We start from the raw sequence: 20,917 nt of genomic DNA, 5'->3' as shown, positions 1-20,917 counted from the left end.
CAAACCCTATTTAAATATTCTAGGGGGATAAACAACGCCACAGTGGGTAGATGAAGTTAAGACAGATACGTTTTCTGGAGGACTTCACACTGTGTCCTGTTATCGGATGTGTAAGCTTGGACTTCATATTAGTTCTGCTGCTGGGAAGTGATGAGTGTGAATGTGCAGACTGGTTGGCGGGATATTGGCAGGAGGTGTGTGTATGTGTGTGTGTGTGTGTGTGTGTGTGTGTGTGTGTGTGTGTGTGCGTGTGCGTGCGTGTCTGCACAGACTGTGTGTGAGGATGGACTTGTGAGTGTGTATCCCACTCCCCCTAGTGTTTCTGATGAGTAAAACACTTACGTCATCTGAAAAAGGCACATATTATCCCCCAAACTGTCATCATCCAAAACTACAATTTCACATCTCTTTTGGAAAGAGAATATTCTGGGCTGATCACTGCAGCAGCAGCCTCAAAACGTAATTGTGTTTGAAAATCTCAACATCGAAAAACCCTCCGCCTCCTCTTCTCCTATTCTCTGTCGGGAAATTCTTCTCCGCCTGCCTGTTGTCATATTTGAGGATCTCTTCTCCAGTCTTCCTATCAGGGCTCATCAGAGCGAGCGAGGAAAGAGCGGCCCCCGAAGCAGAGCGGTGCGCTCTGACCCAGCTCTCATACTCGAGCCGACTCAAATTCAGACAGAGGCTTTCAAACACTCACCTGCCGTGGCCACACAGCAAGATGCACAATGGGCTTGCGTCACGTCCTTCGTCTTGGCTATTTCTGCATGAGTGCGCTTTCATTACTTTGTAAGAGCAGAGAGAATGGGGATAAACAAGCCCAACAAAGAGGACATTTTCTGTATTTGTCTTCCATATAGAATACTGTTATTAATACAAGGTGTAATACAGTGTGGGAGCTGCACTTAAGGCCCTCTCTGTAGCTTTCACACTGCCTCACCATCTTTAATGCTCTTTGATAATGGATGTATGCAGGTACATTTACGTGAGTACTGTATATGAGTATTCCCATTTTATGCTAATATATATTAAACATCGTTTAAGTCCACTACATTTATTTGACAGTATAGCTACTAGTTACTTTGAAGATTCATGTTTTACACATAAGACTGATCTTATCTAATGATTTGTTGGATGAGGCAGGAGAAAGCAGAGAAACAAAGAAAGCAAGGATGATGGAGGAAAACAAACAAATCAAAACAAAACCAAATAAATTAATAAATAGGTAAAAGAAACCGACCCATCCTGCCTGACCCGACACCCAACCAGAGATGCCCCACAAGAGCCTTTTGTTTTTTCCTTCTCTCTCTTTCTCCCCATTATTAATATTATTGTAAATGCCCCATTTTTATGTTCCTTTCTTGTCTTCTTCTCACACAACTCCCATATGTACACAGACACCTACTCGCATGCGTAGGAAATCTAAATGTATCTATTCAATTTTACTCCAGTTTTAATTACTGAAGCTTATCTGTATTTCTATCCTTTTTTTCGTAGTTGTTTTTCTCTTGCAATGCCATGCTCATATTTGTCTTTCTGTTAAACACTTTTCTTGTGCTGTTACTACTAATATACAAGAATATGAAACTACACAGTGATATATAAAGAATTAGCCTCACCACTAGCTACAAAATAAATGCAGGTTTTTTTTTTTTCAAAGTCTGACATTGACACACTGCTCTTACAAAATTGAGGCAACCGCAATTTTGGCAAATTGGCGTCATTAAAAGTCAATGGATGAACAGACAACTGTCACTGGATTATACTGACACTTAAAAACGTGATGATTCATGAGTTAGAACGAGCGTCTTTTTATGATTTTTAAGCAGATCTTTTCACAATGTGAATCTAAGATAATGACGTCCTCAGAAAGTTTAAGTCACATTGAATCTGAAAAGATGTGTATCACATCAGTATGTTCAGATTTTGACGCAAACTGCGCCTCACAGTTTGGAAACTGCGTTAAGCCAGTAAAGCTGGGTGATATGATTTGGCTCAGAATCACATAACGACATTCAATTCAGCGTTCCACAACGATAATGCTGCATTATCGCTGAGCCCTTTTCACTACAAAGAATAATACAGAATAATCATTTGATTTTAATATGCTATACAGTAAATACATACCACACCGAAACGTGTCATCATGCAAATTGAGTAATTTTACTTATTATATTATCACAGACATATCAGTATGTATCAGTATCAGCATATTTATTGTCCTGTAAGCGCAGATGAAAACTTTTTTACAGAACATATAATGTAGAAAACAATGTTTGGGGTCATATAGCTATTTTTTTAATTTAAAATTTCAGCAGTTGACTGATGCTGATTTTTAGCTATTTATTTCTCAGTGTTTTTATTTCTAAAATTGGTTGACATTGTATGTATAATGTATACATGATGTATAATAATGTTACATATTCTTTGATAAAGTTATTTATTCAGGAACGCAGCCAGTCATATCGTTGCACAATCCACTAGAAAAAAAAGTCTATTTCCATTCCAGCTCAAAAATCCACTGTATCTGCCATTACATAGGTCATCTGTGAATGTTCCCCCTCTAAAGTCAGTATTGCTCTCAAAAATCACTCAGGCTGTACTTTTACTTTTGATACTTATTGTTCCTGATTAAACTTCTATAACTTATGGAAAATAGTGATTGCATGACTTGTAATTGTACTTGTCATTAAGTATTACTATATAGTAGTGTTACTGCTTTTACTTGAGTACTCTAAATACTTTGTTACTCACTTGATAAAGGAATGATTGTACATTGCAAAAATATCACTGGCTATTCATCTGCATCCAAATGACAACATCAGTCATTATGTGCATCAGCAGTTGATTCAGAGTGATGTGAAATGACAGGTGTAATAACCTGAACGATCACATGTCCTGGTGCTCTTGCTCACTGAAACTAAATCCAAAAGCTTGAATTTAAAGATCAAAACATCTCCTCTGTGGCATTTATTTTGAGGTCAATGTGTTTTTTCAGTGTTGAACACTAGATACAGAGAGTACTGTCAGACAGCTCTCCCTCTCAGTAGCTATTATCCCAGCCAGAGTACTCTGCATCTACAGTTACAGTACAGCCACAGACTGCAGTGCTCCGGCTTTGGTGTTCATACTCTGCGGCTGACACCCAGACTTCACTTCTCCTGCAGGAGCGTCTTGAAAGGCTTGTCAGATCTCAGGCGAACACATCTCCTTAGCCTCCTACATGGTCTGACACCGAATGTACAGCAGAACCATGGTACAAGCACAGACCAGCCCCAGGTTCAAGGACAGTTCGCCTGCTCATTAATATATTAACCACGTCCTGCTGGACTAGTTTCTTTGTTTCCAGTTCTTGATGCAATGCTGCTTCCCTTTCTCTCTCTTCATCTGCTGCCTCTAACTGAGAGTCGTTTGATGGTTTGACTGCTCCCTTTTTGACAAGGCGTACAGTGACAATAGTGGCGAGGCAGTGTTTTGAATACAATGGAGACATCCGTGTGTGTCTGGAGGTAATTAGGCCTGATTTCTCTCCCAGCGAGAAGTCAAACACTCCAAAAGGTCAGAAAAACAACAACCGCCTACAGTCTCTGGCAGCGTGGCACAGTTTCTTTTTACACAAATGGTCCTGGCAGCTTCTGGACAACCTTCACTCTGTCTCCCTGAGCTGAGATCCACAAGACGAAACGGTTTCAAATGCTTTGCAGGTGGCCAATTATTCTCTATGCGTTATAGGGCTTGTAAACTGCAAGGTAAACGATTATTCGCGACAATGTGGGCATGTGCGGGTTGTTTGTGTTTGTACATACGAGAGCTGGGTGAGGTCTGCGGTGTGGAGGTGCACCCTCTGCGTCAGTCGCTCCATCAGGTCCGAGCCCTGGTCAGCGGTGAGGGAGCTGGGGGAGAAACACAGACAGTTGGGCGTCACGTATGGAGGTCCACACCCATTCAACACACATGCAGCTATCCAGCCGTTAAAATGCTATTTTTTTAGGAAGATACTGCCACAATTCATACCCACAAATGGGTCATTGCACACAAGAGAAGCCACGGTTGTCTGAATGGATATGCTGCACACATGTACACACTTGTACACAGACACACAGGCATGTGCAAACACAAACAAACCCACAAAGAGCTGTGCCCAGGGAAAAGGGATCAGCTGCCTCTTCAGGCTTGGTAAATCACCTGCTTTTTTTCAGCAATGAGACAAACAATAAGGTGCAAATGAAACCTGCATGAGGTGTAATGGCTATATCATATGGACGCGCCTTTCCTTCCCTTTCCCCCTCTCATCCTTCTTTTTCTTCGGCCACATTCACTTTTGTTCCCTTCTCGCGCACACATACGCTCAAAGTACAACACGATAACACAAAGTATACGGACACACAGGCACGCACGCGCCCTCACGGTGAGATGAGAATAATAAGGTGCAAATGGAATGGAGGTGAAGTGTAATGGTGGTCTGATAAAGCCATGCCTCATCTCAGCTCAGTCCGTGGGTGCTCTCTCACTCAGAGAGTAAATCGCCAAGGAAATAGACCAAACAAAGGCAATCTGCAGGCTAACTCTCTGGATGGAGGAAATGAGAAGGGCATACAGTACACACACAAACACAGAAAGCTACCTTATTGCTGACAGCTTAACCTGGAGTCACCGAGAGCGCCAAGTGAATGCAAGGTGACATGTACCAAAAAGTCATGGATCATAATGAGACAATGTTCGAATTGTGTTAGCAGAGAAATGTGAAATGAACTGGGAACCAATTCCATGCAGCACTGGGTACTGAGTGCATTATCAGCTATAGGTTTTCAGACACTCAGCACCCTCTCAAGTTAAAAAGGGTTTTACAATAATCTCACATATTCAAGGTTAAAATGATTCTGAGGTAATCTTTTGTTTAGCCCGCATTTGACACAACAATAGAGCAGATTTTTTTTCACCCAACAGAACTGTGTGCTGTGCAAGAGTGGCTGATTCACTCCACCTTTGTGAGAGTGGGTGGCTCTTTTTCTCTACTTGTTTGAGGGGTTTTGAAAGGTACAGATTCATCCAAGCAATTCCAGACACGTTTGCATCCTTCTGCGGTAATTCTAGCAACTGGAGAGCTCCAGGAGTGACTTGGTTGTTGATGCTAGCACTTTTCCCCTTGGGTTTCTCTGTCTCTTTCTTTTCTATCCATTCTTTCCACCTCCCTCCTCTACCTCCCACCAATTCCCCAAACCCCCCACTACCACCGCAACAATGTCAGGAGCTGTCAGATAAGCGGGTTTGCGTGGCCTTCTCTGCAGGTTGCGAAGGAGCTGGGGATAACAACCGTGCAATCATGAGGTCTGCAGCAAATGCAGACCGCTCTATAGGTCAACTATAGGTGTCCGCTCAGTGGGCTGAGGATAGAAGGGGAGGAGGAGATGAAGATATTTTATTCAGAAGGTGACCTGCTTCTTTCCCTTGGCATATACTAACCTGTGTTGTGTGTGTACGTCTTCATCTTTCTATATGTGTGGCAATATAAGGTGACAAAGATTGTGCCCATCGCACCTTCATGAGCCTAAGTGTGTTGAACAGGTGAAGGACAACGCACTGACACCGGACTTGATAACGCCATAAAGGGATTTGAGAGAGGGCCAGGGGCGAAGACAAAGTCGATAGGAACTTATCTTTGCTGAGCCTGAGCTGACTGAGAGGTGAGGGAGAAGGAGAGGAAGAGAACTTGGCTACCTTCCCTGACAAAGTATCATCATTAAAGCTGTAATACGGCACAGTATTACCCACACACTGAGGGATTTATCATCCCTTCTATTGTAATCAGGTGCAGCACACACTAAGGATTTCAAACTGCAGTATTCTTTGACGCGAATATGTGGGTGGCTTTAGACAGCAATCGTGTCTCTTAAAGGCAGTTTTAAGTAACTGAACAAAGCAGACTTACGCTCGGTATTAAGGTATGTAAAATGAGTCTACCTTGAAACAGGTCCAACAGTATGGCTGTCAACTGGTAAGCGGAGGAATAAAGTATGACACGAAGCTGTGAGCTAAAGCATCAAGTCGGTTGATAATAACCACTAAAGAATAAGAGAGTAGCTTTTACAAGGTTGCCCGTGATGCTTTTTTGCATGCAAGTTTTCGAGGACAACCGCTAAGGTAAAAAAGAATATTGACATAGAGTGTAGATCAATCTATTGACACAGTCTGCACTGCAACATCAAAGCTTCAGTTAATATAAGTCCACATCTACGATGTTAGGAAAAGCTGCCACAGCTTTACATCTGTTTTATACTCTGAAATTCAATGCAAAGCGGGTTTTAAGCCATTAATCAAGTTTATCTAACCATACCCTTTATAGTCTAACTAGTGCAGAGGGACCTTTAAACAAATATACAGAGTTCAACTGGAAAACAGACCAAACAACACAAACAGTAATAGAACACCTAAACATCCTCCTTAAAGCTCTGATTCCTTATTAAAAACATAGTTAATTCAAACTGCTACCCGACCCTTATCTAATACACAAGAATGATTATTATTTTAGGTAATAGTCATTATTTTAATGTATTAATATAAATGCATAAATATTGAGACACATACTATCTAATTGATCAGCTTCAAATCTTTTATTTTTTATAAACTAGAGTTGTTTTTGACAGAAGTGAAGCACCAGCTAAAGTTCCTCATACTATACGCATGAACTTTCTTCGCTAAAAAGATATAATATTGATTTAGAATAGTATGATTTAAAATGTATATTACAATCTGAATCATACTCACTCTGAGTTGGTGATAATGTAGCCAAAGTGTCTGTCCTTCCCTCTGCTTGAAAACTCCTTCACCCCAACGTGGACCAGCTGAGTTTTGATTTTCATGTCCTTCTTCTGCGGCTCCTCCAGCTGCTTTTTACCCGCTGCGGTCTGATGTCCCTGCATCCACCTCTGGATCTCAGAGTCCACCTGAGCCTCGGGCCCATCTGCACCACCGGTTAAACGCAGGGTGGAGCCTTCCTTCACAGGCATGGGCCTCTCCTCCCAGCGATGGAGCACGGGAGCTTGTCCCTGAGTTGTCAAGCTTTGGACATTCTCCGTCCCGACCATTTTCCGGAGGGGAGCTGGTGGCCCAATGTTGACCCCTGGAGCATCACCGAAGGGCTCCAGGTTGAGGTAGTCCAGCAGCTTGGAGAAGAAGGCCGCGTGCTGTGTTGTATCAAAGATTTCTCTTTAGAATAGTGAAGGCCTCTCCTAATTAATTTAACATTACTTTGAAGTTCCATTCAGAAGCAAGTTTTTTAAGTTCTGAGGGAAAAATTATAATTAATACCTCGAATAGAGACTTTATTCTCTTGTCTCTCGTATATGTCAATCATTCAAAATGGACGTTTTTTTTCTGTTGCATTCACTGACATTTCTATGTCTGAGTGCTGGGCCAAGGTCTAATGACATATTTTTTTCCGGTGGCTTCACTTGTTTATTAAAAGTTAAACAGAAGATTCATGGCATCACACAGAACTATTTTCATTCATATGATATCGCTTCTGTTCCTTGAAAATATTGAAGTTAGACAATAGTCAAGGAATATTTTAAGATCCTGCAGTTGCTTTCAAGTTCTAATAATTTCACAGTAAATGCTAGCCTGCACAACTTTCAAATCATCCCCATTCGAAGTAGCATTTAAAAGTGAATAAAGTGTAAGTTTGGACATGTCTCGCTCCCTGAGAAACCAATTTGTTGGTTGAGCAGAGTAATTTTAAATTTACCTTGTCAACAGGCTCTTTGTCTGCGCCATCTATTTGTTGGCCTGGAAACAAACACAAGTAATGCGAGCAGATTGTGTGAAAACTGAAGTTCTCTTTTGTATTTAGCAAAGACAAAACAGTTAGGACTCAAAAATACATTTGGCATATATATGCAGATTATACAAAGCATTATTAATGTATTTACCCACTTATCTTCTTATATCTATGGCAGAAAACAGGCGCATGAGCACTCGAAATGATGCCAGATGCTATTCTCTATTCGTCTATAGAAGAAACACTCACCTTGTTTCATTCTCAGTGTGTCTTCCTGGTTTAGACCCCCTATGTCAGATTTCAGGTCCTTCTCTTGATTCAGTTGCATGGCTGCCAGTGGCTCCCTGTTACCCTCCATGTCCCCCCTGGAGTCAGAGGCTCCTGGTCCTGGCTGGGCCCCAACGACAGGCCGCTCCTCATCCACCTCCTGCAGTGCTCCTGTGATGACCCCGGCCAGCTGGTCCATGTCTTTGCCCATTAAAGCCTCTACGCTGATGCTGTGCCTTCCCAGCTGGTTCACCATATTCTGGATAAATTGCTCTGGACAGGGAAGAGAGAAGAATGACAACTCACAATCATACAATCGGACATGTCAATATCACTGAGATGTAAAAAACAGAACAGAACAAAACAAAGCACAATTTTGCCCCCAGAAAAACAAACAAAAGAATATTGTATGTAACAAATTTATTAAAAAAAAAAAAAGGCTGATCTTACCATCCATGACACTAAGAGGCTCTTTGGCAGTCAGTCTGTTTGATCCAGCTTTGAGCAGAAGTCTGTCTAGATTAGGGATTTGGGTTCTGGAGCCAAAATCCACCTGAGACTGCGGCTCTGCATGGCCTCTCAGATCTGGCTGAATGTAGCTGAGGTAGTGGAGCTTTCCTTTGGGCCACACAGCCTTGCCACCCTGGGCGCCCTGCTGAGTGCTCGGTACCTCGGCAAGAAGCCGTTCCAGCTGGCTGGATAGCAGTTTGCTCCTTCCCGGGTCCCGGTTGGAGTAGGTTGTACTGAGCTTGGGGTGTCTGCCATCTCCGCTCTGGGTGAAAACTTTGGTAACTGGAGGTTGGCCAGCTCCTTTCTGATGGCTGTAGATAGTGGTCTCCTTCCAGCCCTGCTGGGGTTTTGACCGGCTGGGCTCCAAAGGACCTTCAGACTTGATGTCTTCATTCTGCAACACAAGATGCCGTTTAGCACATGTGGAGCAGTGTTAATATGTCGAACATCATTTAGTCATGCTAGCACCACGGCTCTGGGGACAGCTGATGGTGCGACAATTGGTCCACAGTTTCCCCTACTGCCCAATGTTTGCCTTCTTTATGTTGCTTCTCCATGAGTTATGTAAACAAACTATGAACGATAGTGCGCTGAAGGGACCTTGTGGTGCATTCAGGGGCACCCTTTGCCCTGCTTTAAGGGGATTCCAAAACAACAATAAACAGAAAGAGATAGATGAGAAAAGAGCCACCTGCCAGGTGACAGAGCTGCTTCTGTTTGAAAAGAAACATCAAACATCAAACAACAACAACAACAACAACAACAACAACAACAACAACAACAACCACCACAAAGGTGCCTTTGAGTCTTTCAGATTCTGCATTTACCTGTTGCACCTTTTTTGTAAAAGTTCTTTAGTAGAGTTCATTTTTTTTACATTTATATATATATATATATATATATATATATTAAGGTCCCATTACCTGCTGCATTTTTTTATTTGAGCTTATTTATTTTATTGTTTGAAAGGTGCCTTCAGTTCTGTGTTGTTAATCTGTTATTACTTTTGACTCTCCTGTTACATTTACAATATGTATACTATTTTGTTTTGTATATGTTATGTTTTATGATTTGGTTCAATAAAAGAAAGAAAGTTCAAAAAAAGATTCTGTATGCTGTGAATTATACATAAAAAGGAGGAAAAAAACAATTGGAATTGGCAAAAATCTGTATTGGCAGGTTAGACTCAGGATCAGCCAAGAAAAATACAATCGGCGCACCCCTATATTTATCTTATTTACACGACGGCCCGTCATTTCTGTCTCTACATGGTCGCACAGTTACACACATGTGTGCACAGCAGCGGACAGAGAGCGCACGTTGGAAAACACTGGTCCACCATTCTGGTCCAGACTGAATTATCTCCACAACTACTGGACGGATAGGCATTCAATTTGGTTCAGACATTTATGGCCCCCACAGGATTAATCCCAGTGACTTTAGTGATCTCATGACTTTTCCTGTGTAACTATGTCCATATACTTCCTCATGGCAAGTTTAATTTGTTGTTTTTCATAACAAATATATTTATGAGATCCTTTATTCTGTCAGCTATTGGCTTTTTACTTTTTTTTCTTCCACTGTTTCCTTTGTTTTTGTCAACAACGGCGAGCGACTATGCTTTGTTATCTATGAGTTTATGTATGTTTATGCTGTATTTAGTGTACTTAACATTCATTTGTATTGACTGCTGTTTGCAAGCCAAACTGCCCCTGTGGAACATTATTGCTTGCATTGTCATTGTGAACGTGTTTGCGTGCTTAAGTAAGCATTTGGTACAGCCTAACAAAGCTGCTGGCATTTTTATTGTTTATTGTTAAAAGAATCCTCATTAGATGTCACCAAAGTTGGACACCTAGTCTTCCTGGGGTCCACAACAACAACAAAAAAAATCACTTCACAAAGATAATCTAAAAGCAGTAAAACATTTTGGACATCATTTTTAAACATCATCAGAACATATTCAGAATAAGTTATTACAGCATTACATTCATTATTACAGTCATACAGAAAATACTGTATGTCCATTCCCAACATTTAAATAGTGCATTCTCAGACGGTACTTGAAAGACACTGTCTTATTCAGTTAATGTATACATTCAGTGTCCGAAGTGCATGTCCGAAGACTCTTACTCCTGTAACATTCATATGAATCTACAACCTAGTTTCTGCTCGTTTATGCCCATGAGACATTAGATGGGTTGCGCTGGGTCAGCATTGTTGTGACAGGCTTTAGTATAAAAAGAGAAGCGACCTGGGCTCGACTAGACAGGACAGGATATGAATAGGGATTCTAGATCAAAGACAACTGCCCTTGGAAATTGCATTATGGAAATCACAGATGAGATTGCGTCACTCAAAGAGTCATTTCATGCATTTCCACAACAAACTTTAGAAGCATATCAATTCTGTCAGAGAAGTAGCAGCAATCCCTTATCTAAAAAGAAGAAACTATGAGTCATCTGATTTCAGATTTAGCCATATGAGTTTATATTTGACACATGATGAATTATGTGTTTACATCTCAATGTACTGATAACCAGGCACCTCGAGGTCTTTTAACAATTTGGCATTATAGTTGGTATTAATACTGGCACCAAAGGTGTCATTTTGTTCTTTTCTCTCTGTGCTGAAGAGAAATCATAAGGACCCACGCTTCAATTCAGCATACAGTATATCCGATCCACTGAGCAGCATTATTATCCATGTCGCTGCAGCACTAATGCTAGCTATCTCCCTCTGTGCCATTTTCTGTCCTTCAAATGTATATAGAGAAAATGTCAGTCTTTCCTAACCTGGCATACTGAGAGCCCATAATGGCATTAGCACAGCGAGACGGGGGTGCTCTGCCATTCATGCTAACCATGTTTGCCTTTTTCCATCGCACAACACAACAAAGGGCCTCGTCTCATCAATAAGGAAGGTCCTGAACTCTTCAACTTTGCATTATAGCTGCACTGACACAGCAGCAGGAAGCGGCTCGGCTATGAAGGATGCAGGGCACATTTAGCACAAAGCCAGGGTTCCACCGTAAATATGAGGACTGAATAATGTAAAGAGGTGATGGAAGGTCTTTGTGTAAAAGGCTCCCTGCTCAGTGGGAGAGGAAGGAGAAGACAGAAAGCAAGAAACAAAAGCGCTGCGCGGACAAGAGGACGACCCCAGCTGAAGACATACTGACTCTTTTTCAAAAGAAATAGGAAGAGGCCCTTCCATAATGCAGCCAAGGAAAACATTTGTTTGTTTTGTTTACTTTGTGGACCGCTAACCCTGGACCTAAATGTTAGATTTATAGCAATAGTATGTTTCTTTAAGGGTTACTCCAGTAATTTAATGCCAGAGACAGGTTTGAAAAAACTCAAGCAGCAGAGAATGAGATAACTTTACTTTAAGTCTCTCTATTAGAGACTAAACTCCAAAAACACTGGATCCTACATTTTCCACAGTGGAGCTAGATGACATTTTTCATTATACTCTTCCTGCCTCCTAAATGTGCTCGTCTTTTCAAACCATGCACAACTAGCTTGTAAGAGGCTTTCTGTTAAAAAGCCCCAGCTGAGATAACCCTTGTGACATCAAGATCTTGTAAAGAGAAATTAATTATTTATTTAATAAGAGCCCAACAGTGTGCAGACCTCCTTTGTGACCTGCAGTTAAGTATTTATTATCTTGCACCTTAGTATTTTGCCTGGATGCACACTTGGTCCCTCATCAACAAAACTTAAGAAAACTCCATCCGTAAGACATTATACAGCTGTTTTCACAGTAGGACTCCTTGTGAATAGTAAACTAAACGTCATGTGTAGAATCTGTGGTGTTCCCCTTTAAGTCTTTAAGGTCCACAACTTGTACAGGTATCTGGAGCTGCGTTTCATTAGTTGTTCAACATGCCCTCCTTCACTTTCCCTCAGCCCTTGGCATTACGTAGAAGCATACGTCACACAGAGGCCACTTGGAGAGCTGAGGGGAATTGGGCGGGTGGAGGAGTGGGGGATGAAATGAACACACCTGCCCTCGTTCACTTCAACCCAAACTATCATGGATCCACCACCAGTTGGAGGTTTAGCGCTTGTTGCATCTTACAAATAATTACAAATACCTTTAGACTCATTTTAATGAAGGTGTTTTCTACGTATGATTGCAATATGACTGCACCGTTGGCACTTTGTAAACTGCTGCATCCATCTTTGATTTAGGAAACTTCTGTTTGTGATCTGTATCATGATTATCATCATTATTATTGCTATATGTTGCAAAATAACATTTATTCCATGCATTTACAAATACTTTTGAGCAGAAACCACACAAGTCAAGTATGGATGTATAAACTAAAATAAGTAGACTAAATATTTACTGCAGCTAGTCATTTTTCAGTAAAATATTAAGCTATCAATGATATTTTCTTCTGAAACTATCTGCTAAACAGGCGAACAGCCGACACATGTAAGAATACAGACTTATAATAAGATATTATTTATAGAAAACTGAAACTGAAAAGCATGTCAGATAGTGAAGTTTTTTAAAGATGATAAAAAAGTTGCTTTATTTATGCAGATTGTTCTTCTTTAAAGGTGAGCATTCACAGAGTTGTATGTCCATTGCTGCCACCTACCCACGGATGTATTCTCTTCCACCAAATGCATAACTGCAATGCATTGTGGGTGATATCCACCCCTGGAGTGACCATCGTTGTTCACTTGATCACTCAGCCCTCCGAGGGTCGATCTCACCAAGTTCCCTTTCATTTTTTCAGACTATTGGAACGACCCTTAAGATGGCAGCAGGGATTCCCCCGAGGGCAAGTGCTGAGGGGAAGTGAACGAGGGCGTGTTGAACCACTATTGGAACACAGCAAGCGTATTAGACGCTTACCTGATTGTTGGCTCCCTGTCGTTGGATTCCTGGTTGTCCTTCGACCACAGCCTGAGGCAGGAAGCCCCTGCCCGCCAGGTATTGCTGAAGGTTTCTGCTCAGTTTCCTGTCCCTGGAGCTGCTGTAGGCTGTCAGGGGGCTCGTAGCAGCGGCCTGATGGCGGAGAGGAATGGTCCTCAGTTTGGAGAGCTCTCTAGAGATGACCCGCTGGGTGATGTCGTCCTGCCATGTCAAACCTGGAAACAAAGTGATCATATTAAAATTCAAACGATCAAAATAAGTAGCAAATAAGGCAGAGTTTCTTTAAACACCTCATGACTCACCGTAACCTTGAAGCATTTAGATTTCTGCAGTCAAACGTGGAAAAGAAATTTAACAAAGCGCACAGTGAACCTAATTTGATCAGCATAATCATTGATGCATATAAGATTAAGCACAACAAAATCTAAAAATATTGAGATTATACAAACTTTTCATTACAAACAGAAGTGGGATATAGAATCAGGCCTGGAGATAACTAAGGATGACTGGAATAATATGAGAAAGTCAGGCTGGAACTACCATCTCCAGTTATTGGTTCTGTTATTAACATTTTGCGACTTTTAAGTTTGTTCTCAGGGACAAAATGAAAGTTAGAGACAAAATGGCTGACCATTTTTATATTTTCCGGGCTCCTTTATTACTTTTTCATACATAATTGCTTGACATTGCAAAAGAGATTAAATTAAAATATCTGGAATAGAGGTTGACTGCTCGTTGATTGCACGGATAAACTGGTATGCAATTGTTAATGCAATGAACTGAAAAATCAAGCATAATCCTAATACTACTAGGTAACCAATATTTAAAATACTTTAAAATATGTATATACTGTATATGTGCCTGGTATTCAATATTGTGTTGCAAAAAAAGAAATTCCAAACAATCACTCATCTATAAAACTGGAATCATTGTTAGAAATATTGTCTCTTTTTACAGTATTACTGTACATGGTGACTGTACAGCATATGTGCTCTCTCAATAGTTGAGACCTTGTTTAGCTTTACAGGGTTAACAAAACAAATCTGAATCTGAATGGTAGAGGGTGTCTAAAATGACGACACACTTAAAGGAAGTCGTGACTACGCATTCATACTCATATGTGCAGACACATGTACACACAGAGACACTGACACACAGACACCACAGCCAGTCAACAAGCCCAGGGAGAATGTCACACTGCGGCCTGACGCCTTGCCAACATCTCTGCTAATTGCCAACACATAGTTGGGATGCAGAACTCCTGGGCAGGGGCAAAGCGCATCGGTGCCAGGACCAGATGGAGCTACCCAAGCAAAAAAAGATACCCAAAACATGGCCCCATTCCCAATGAGCCAAAAGGCACAGCATTCCATCGGCAAAGAGCGTAGAAATACCACAGATTTTATACTTTTTTAAAGGAGCCAAGATGTTCACTGATGACACTTGATATCAGCGCAGAAGCATTTTTTAATGAGATGGAACTACTTAGGTTGTGATAAGGTTTGGATTCCTAGCTGCCACATATCTAACTTTTTTTACCAGACTCTATGGAAAGAAAATCTGTGCCATTTTGATTTCTAGCACTGAATATTTATGGAGTGAAATGATGTATGAGTTTTACTTTTTTATTTTTCAATGTCCAGAAATTTAAGATAAATAAAATATAACACTAAAAAATTCAACGTTAAAAATTTCAATATACCAAATTCAGATGCAAAATACAATGTATAAAATTCAGTGTTTGCATCCGGGGAACCAAGGAAGAGCAATCGATTCTAGAGACAAGATCAGGTGTATGTGGTCGATCAAGGAGAGATGTGGCTGCTAGTTGGCTAATTCAGAATCACATACTGTGGATAAAAGTATAAACGTAATGGTCTATGATCGACCATGCTTTCGTGCTACACCGGTTAGTTTCGGATTCAAAGTGAAGTTTAAAGTCAGAGTCAGTCAAACTATGCACTACATTACTGCCACCTTACAAAAATAAACTTCAGAAAATGTAATGTTTGTTAGATTGCGTCCAGCTGGATTCAAAACACATAAAGTTCACAGGCTGCTGCTCTACGCCGTGAGCCACATGTGCTCACACAGCGATCACTGCCAGTCACGTATTAATTAACGACGTCAGCATCCAGGTAACAGTTTCCCATAATCTACAGATATATTGACCACTGCATTGCAGTTCCCTAATGTGCAGAGTTGTACCCGCCACAGCAGATACAAGTTGCGTTTAAGATGTTTGTGAATCTGACGCGAGAGGCTGAGCACAGCTGCTGCTGTTAGAAAAACACATCAGATCATTGTCACAGCTCTACTTGCTCGACCACATACACCTGATCTAGTATCTAGAATCGATTGCTCTTCCTTGGTTCCCTGGATGTGAACCCTGAATTTTTATCCATCAAATTTTTCAGCTAAATTTGGCCTGTTGAATTTTTTAATAGATTTTTTTAACTTTCAATGTTTAATATCGAATTAAATGCATTGTATTTTGCATCTGAATTTGGTATATTGAATTTTTTAACCCTGAATTCTTTAACCTTGAATTTATAAGCATTTAAAACAAAGAGTTAACTTCAGAGTCGAAACATTCAGATACATAATTGATGACTGATGATGCAGATTTACTTCCATAAGACTTATCTAAAGAGAACAATGATGCTCTTATTGATGTGGACGTGTTTAATAGCAATAAATAAACAACCTTGTTTTTTTATAAATGCAAAAAATAAAAGTATTAGCACTGCAGAATGTCTTCATTAGCCTGGTTTCTCATCCATAGACTCTGGGTATTCTCATAGATATTCATAAGCGCCAGATGAGGATTGGAGAAATTCAGAGCAGCTACAGATGCCTCCAGTTTTTCTTGGCAGCGCTGAATGGAGCACAAAGAAGCGTATGTTGTCACTGTTCTGGAACGCAACTAAGCCATCCATCCGTGCAACATTGACAGTTAACTACCCATGGCTTAACTGATGGGTGTATACTTGTTATATATTAGCGTGGAGATGATCATTTATGCTATCATCAGTGGTGATGGGGAAATCAGGTCTGGCTTCAGCCCTAAAGGATCCATATGGCACCTGCAGGTTAACTGCAGCCAGTTAAACGGGTTCATGGTAGGTGTGTGATGGCACCACAGGATGAAGCTGGCTTCATTGACTGTGACACCTCTATCCCCACTGTCTCCTGGGGGATGCACTCATTTCCATACATACCATGTTGTTGCGTCTGTGATGGGTACACTTGAGGAGGAAAAGGAATGCCGGTGCAAATTACAGAATCAGAATGAGTCTTTTTCTAAAAAGAAAAAGTCAGGAAGAAAAGTGGCCAGGCCTTCACGGTTGGATTCCTCTCAATCAACCTCTCAGCTGATTATCCTTGCACTGAGGGTGCCAAATGTCATGCAAATTCATCTGCAAGTCCAGAGAAAGAGTAGGTTCCATCACTGAGAGCTGCCGGGGTTTTTTGCCTGTTAAGGATAGCATGCCGTCTCAGGCAAATGCCTCAGTTAATTAACGCCTTGCCATTAGCGCAACAGCTTTCAAACAAGCAAGATATTTCTGTTGGCCTCCTGTCTTGTTTTCGGAGGGAGAAGGGTCCTCGTTAATATTCAAACCCTATTAGATGGGATCCTGTCTACATGTCTTGTAGTTTCATCTGCTGTTTTTGAAATGCAGATTTTCCCCTTTTCCTTTGCTTCTGTCCACCAACTGATTTTAAAGGCATTAATGGAAGAGAGCGTGAATAATTTAGCAGCAAAGGTTTTGCCTAATTCAAAGTCAAAATGAAATGTGTGTGGCAGAAAATGTTTTGTGTACAGTGTGTCATTTAATTTGACTTTAATTTGTCATCACACCTTAAGATGCTTTATGGTCTTATTTCACCAGGCTATATAAATTTGTTCCATCTCTTCACTGATGCTATATGGCGTTTACACTGACTGATATGACTCCATGTTTTTACAGTTGTACAATTTCTTAAAATGCAAATATAGCTGGATATATTTGTTACCTTTGCAGGCTTTATAAAATAGCATTTCAAATCTGTGGCTTTGAATGTAGCGTGCCCTGCCTGACCACCTCTACTGAAGTCATTTCATATTGCCATTACTTCGGTGAACATCTACAAGGACACAAACGATCATTTGCCTGTAGAGGAAATCATTTTGATTCGAGTAAAAATCTGCAGCAGCTTTTTCTTCAAAATGACTCTGCCCCCATCGCCGGACTCACATTGAACGGTTCAATAAAGGCACTCTTGTTTTCCCCATAACAACTCAAGCTCCACATGCCATGTTGGTGTGTTAAGTGCATCTGACTTTTTTTCTCTTCAGTGCCATCTAGCAAGGGTGTCAAGGAACAGACAGAGCAGAATATGAGAAGGAACAACAATAGTATTTTTGCTGATTGTCTGTCAAAGAAAACATGTTTGTGCAGGAAGCAAAGTAAGGCAGTGAGTAACGTGGTTTCAGTGGCAATCGAGTGACATAATGTCAGTTTATGGTCACCGATTCTCTCTGACTGATGCCTCCTGGCAATGGAGCTAATGCAAACGTCACAATGCATCATCTTATTTCACTCGTCAGCATGGGAGTATATCCACCGCTCTGCACAGGGTCAGGAGGTCAATTGACTGCAGGTAAGTGTAGTTTAATGTGGTATATCAAGAACTCAGGTGTTACATTTGATATGATTCTTAGTGATGTTAAATGTACGGAAATGGAGAGTAAAAATACTGACCAGGAATTGAAATATGTGGTATATACTAGATTAAAAAACATCCGGCTTCACCAGCAGTCCAACTGACCGCTTGCTAATCCCTGACTAATGCTGTCGCTAAAACTCCGTCAGTTGGTTTATTTTTAAAACGAAAGCTCTTAAATTTACACACGATGGCGACATACATAATATTGTGCTAAAACACTAGAGGTAAAGCTACTTGTCCCAGATAAGCAGTCAGCATTCTCACTAACTTATAAAGAGCAGCAACGCTTGTGTATTTTAGGGTAGTGCCCTTCTAGTTGTTCTTGTTTTCAAACCTTTTTACAAGAGAAAAGGATTTAAAGGTACTGTATTGGATATTCAGAACATTAATATAGCAGCAAACATATATTTGCATTGTAAAGATATAGTGGAGTAATGTTGACTTGAGCATAGAATGAAGTCACTCACTCTGTGTGTTGTAATACGTTTATTGTGATGGATGGTCCAGCAGCGTGAGCATGTCGCAATTCCGCGTATTGGGGTGAGAGCCGTGTGGAGGCAATCCCAGTCTACTTTTTTCAGTATTTCAACTAGAGCACCTTTAAAGACGAGGAATAACTGTTAAATTTGTCAAAGTAAACACTAGTTAAGTTTGGGTTTTGTGGTTGGAGTGTAAACATCCCTGAAATCAAATAAAGAGCAGGATAGAACCACTCCGTATTTTAAAGTCTGATATAGTTGCATTGTGGATGTTGTAGTCATAAGCAGGTAACATAACCCCCAATACTCTAATTAGCTAATACCAAGCCCCTTGCCTTTGTAAATAACACTCGTTTCTATCGTGTGTGGGATGTGGGATGTGAGACCTGCCCTGCCTCGTCACGGGTGCTAATCTGGGACCGGACATTTTGTGTGAACATTCAAATAAATGCTCCATCATTTTAATATGTAGCACATCAAATTAATACACTGTAGTTACCGAGTTAGCTCCTGTGTGTATCTTTACACAATCCCAGTCTGAACACACATTTACTGTCGCAGAGCCATAATGACTCCGCAGCAATATGACAGCAGCCTGGCTATGAAATGTGTAGACACACTGTGGCTGCACACCGTTGATACTAAAGCTAAAGTTGCTTGGCTTTAGGTGCTGTGTAATATAAAAGTCATTTGCGGTTGGATGACAGGGCCTTGCTTTCACAAGGTATTGTGATGAAAATGTAATACCTGACATTGTGTTCTGCCAATGGGGACAGATCCAGACAACCCAAGCCCTTTTGTACAAGGGTCAATTTCTATTGATCTGACTGTCATTGGTGTTGTGCAGTGAGCAGAGATTGTGCGATTTCTACCTGCATCTCTGATGCAAGATAAAGAGGATTGTGAATCAATTCCATTGATGTTCCCTCCTAATTTTTTCCCCCTTCATCTCTTCAATTTAGGTTACAGTACAATGGTCTTATAACCCTGTCTACGCTTAAAAAAAAAAAAAGTGTCCCCCCACGTCTCAAAGATGACACTTCAATAGCTTTTGAGCTGATAAGAATAAGGTGCCACCGAGCATTAACAGTGCATTGTGGACTCGTCCAAAGATAATGCTCTGTGTCTGTGGATGTGATTCTACACGACAGAAAAAGGGGGAAAATGATTCAAAGTGATGATGTCATGTCTGCTGCGTCTGTAAACGGGTGTCTACAAACACAAGGTCAGAGTCTCGTGATGAAAAGCATCTAAAAGGATTAAATACTTCTTAAAAATGGAGAAGGGAAAAGAAATTACACACCAAATCTCTTCTCATCCTCCTCACTCTCATTTTGTTTATTTCTCAGCAGAAATCAGAATAGACGTGCAGTCTCGCCTTGCTTAATGTTCATCACTGTATTATTTGACCCTCTTTTTTTGATCTCCTCTGGCCGACCGCTTACTCTTAATGATTTTCAGCAATGGTTCACGCCTGTTAAAAGATATTAAGCTCAGAGTGGTCTGCAAAGCCAATTATATTTGGAGGGCTGATGTTTATGGTCACAGTCTGTGTTAAAGGTGTCTACTGCCCTCCGGTGGGTTAGAACTGCAGTTACAGACTGCAGAATGAGTCGAGAAAACATACAACAAAAAGGACAATTTTTTAATCATTTGCTAGAAAACAAATCTGTCATTTCCCACAAATGTATTAATAATTTCATGAGACGTTTCCTGGAAATAATTATGTAATTAGCACTTATCATAAGAGACTGGTCTGAAACTGTTCCTTTAGTTAGTTGAGTTTATGAGCATGAGTTGACTGAGATGAATTTCTTCCACATTTATTCCTAACTAAATGTTAATCCATAATATAGTACTTAACTCTCCATATATATTTAATTGTAGACACAAACGGAACACTGTATCTGTATTGTTTTTCATATAATTAGTAAATTACTTAGTTCTTTATTATATATTCATGCTATTTCCAGGAAACATCCTAGAAAATTATCCTGAAATTATGGGCCCATGCAACAATGTGGGCCATATATTTCAACATACATCACGTTCAAGCTATTTTTAGGCATTTTATGGACCGTAAATACTTTTCCAAGAGTGCCTAAGTTGTCTGTTAAGGGAACAAGACAACAGTTGAATAACTTAGAAGATGTGACTTTTACATTCTCAGCATGGCTCCAGGTTACATAGTTATGAATACATATTTGTAACCTGTTAGAAACCGTCTTGAGATGGGATCACACCAACCATGACTCCAAATCAGGCCAGGGTCAGAAAGTGG

At 40.6% G+C, this 20,917-nt stretch overlaps 1 protein-coding gene across 1 annotated transcript in view; it reads right to left on the bottom strand.

Annotated features, from left to right (window-relative positions):
* The window catches only part of ptprn2 (protein tyrosine phosphatase receptor type N2), a 121,749-nt gene that overhangs the window by 77,437 nt on the left and 23,395 nt on the right, over positions 1–20,917 (bottom strand). Inside the window, exons 4-9 of the mRNA XM_083935865.1 lie at positions 13,427–13,662; positions 8,495–8,948; positions 8,027–8,317; positions 7,745–7,785; positions 6,766–7,184; positions 3,807–3,893 (exon numbers count right to left, since the gene is read on the bottom strand). Of these exons, the coding sequence (XP_083791991.1) occupies positions 3,807–3,893; positions 6,766–7,184; positions 7,745–7,785; positions 8,027–8,317; positions 8,495–8,948; positions 13,427–13,662 (1,528 nt within the window). The remainder of the gene's footprint in view (positions 1–3,806; positions 3,894–6,765; positions 7,185–7,744; positions 7,786–8,026; positions 8,318–8,494; positions 8,949–13,426; positions 13,663–20,917) is intronic.

The sequence above is a fragment of the Echiichthys vipera genome (assembly GCF_963691815.1).
Source record: "Echiichthys vipera genome assembly, chromosome: 21".
NCBI classification, from domain to species: Eukaryota; Metazoa; Chordata; class Actinopteri; order Perciformes; family Trachinidae; genus Echiichthys; species Echiichthys vipera.
Note: the sequence above shows the minus strand (reverse complement) of the source record. Positions and strands in the feature narration are given on the sequence as shown.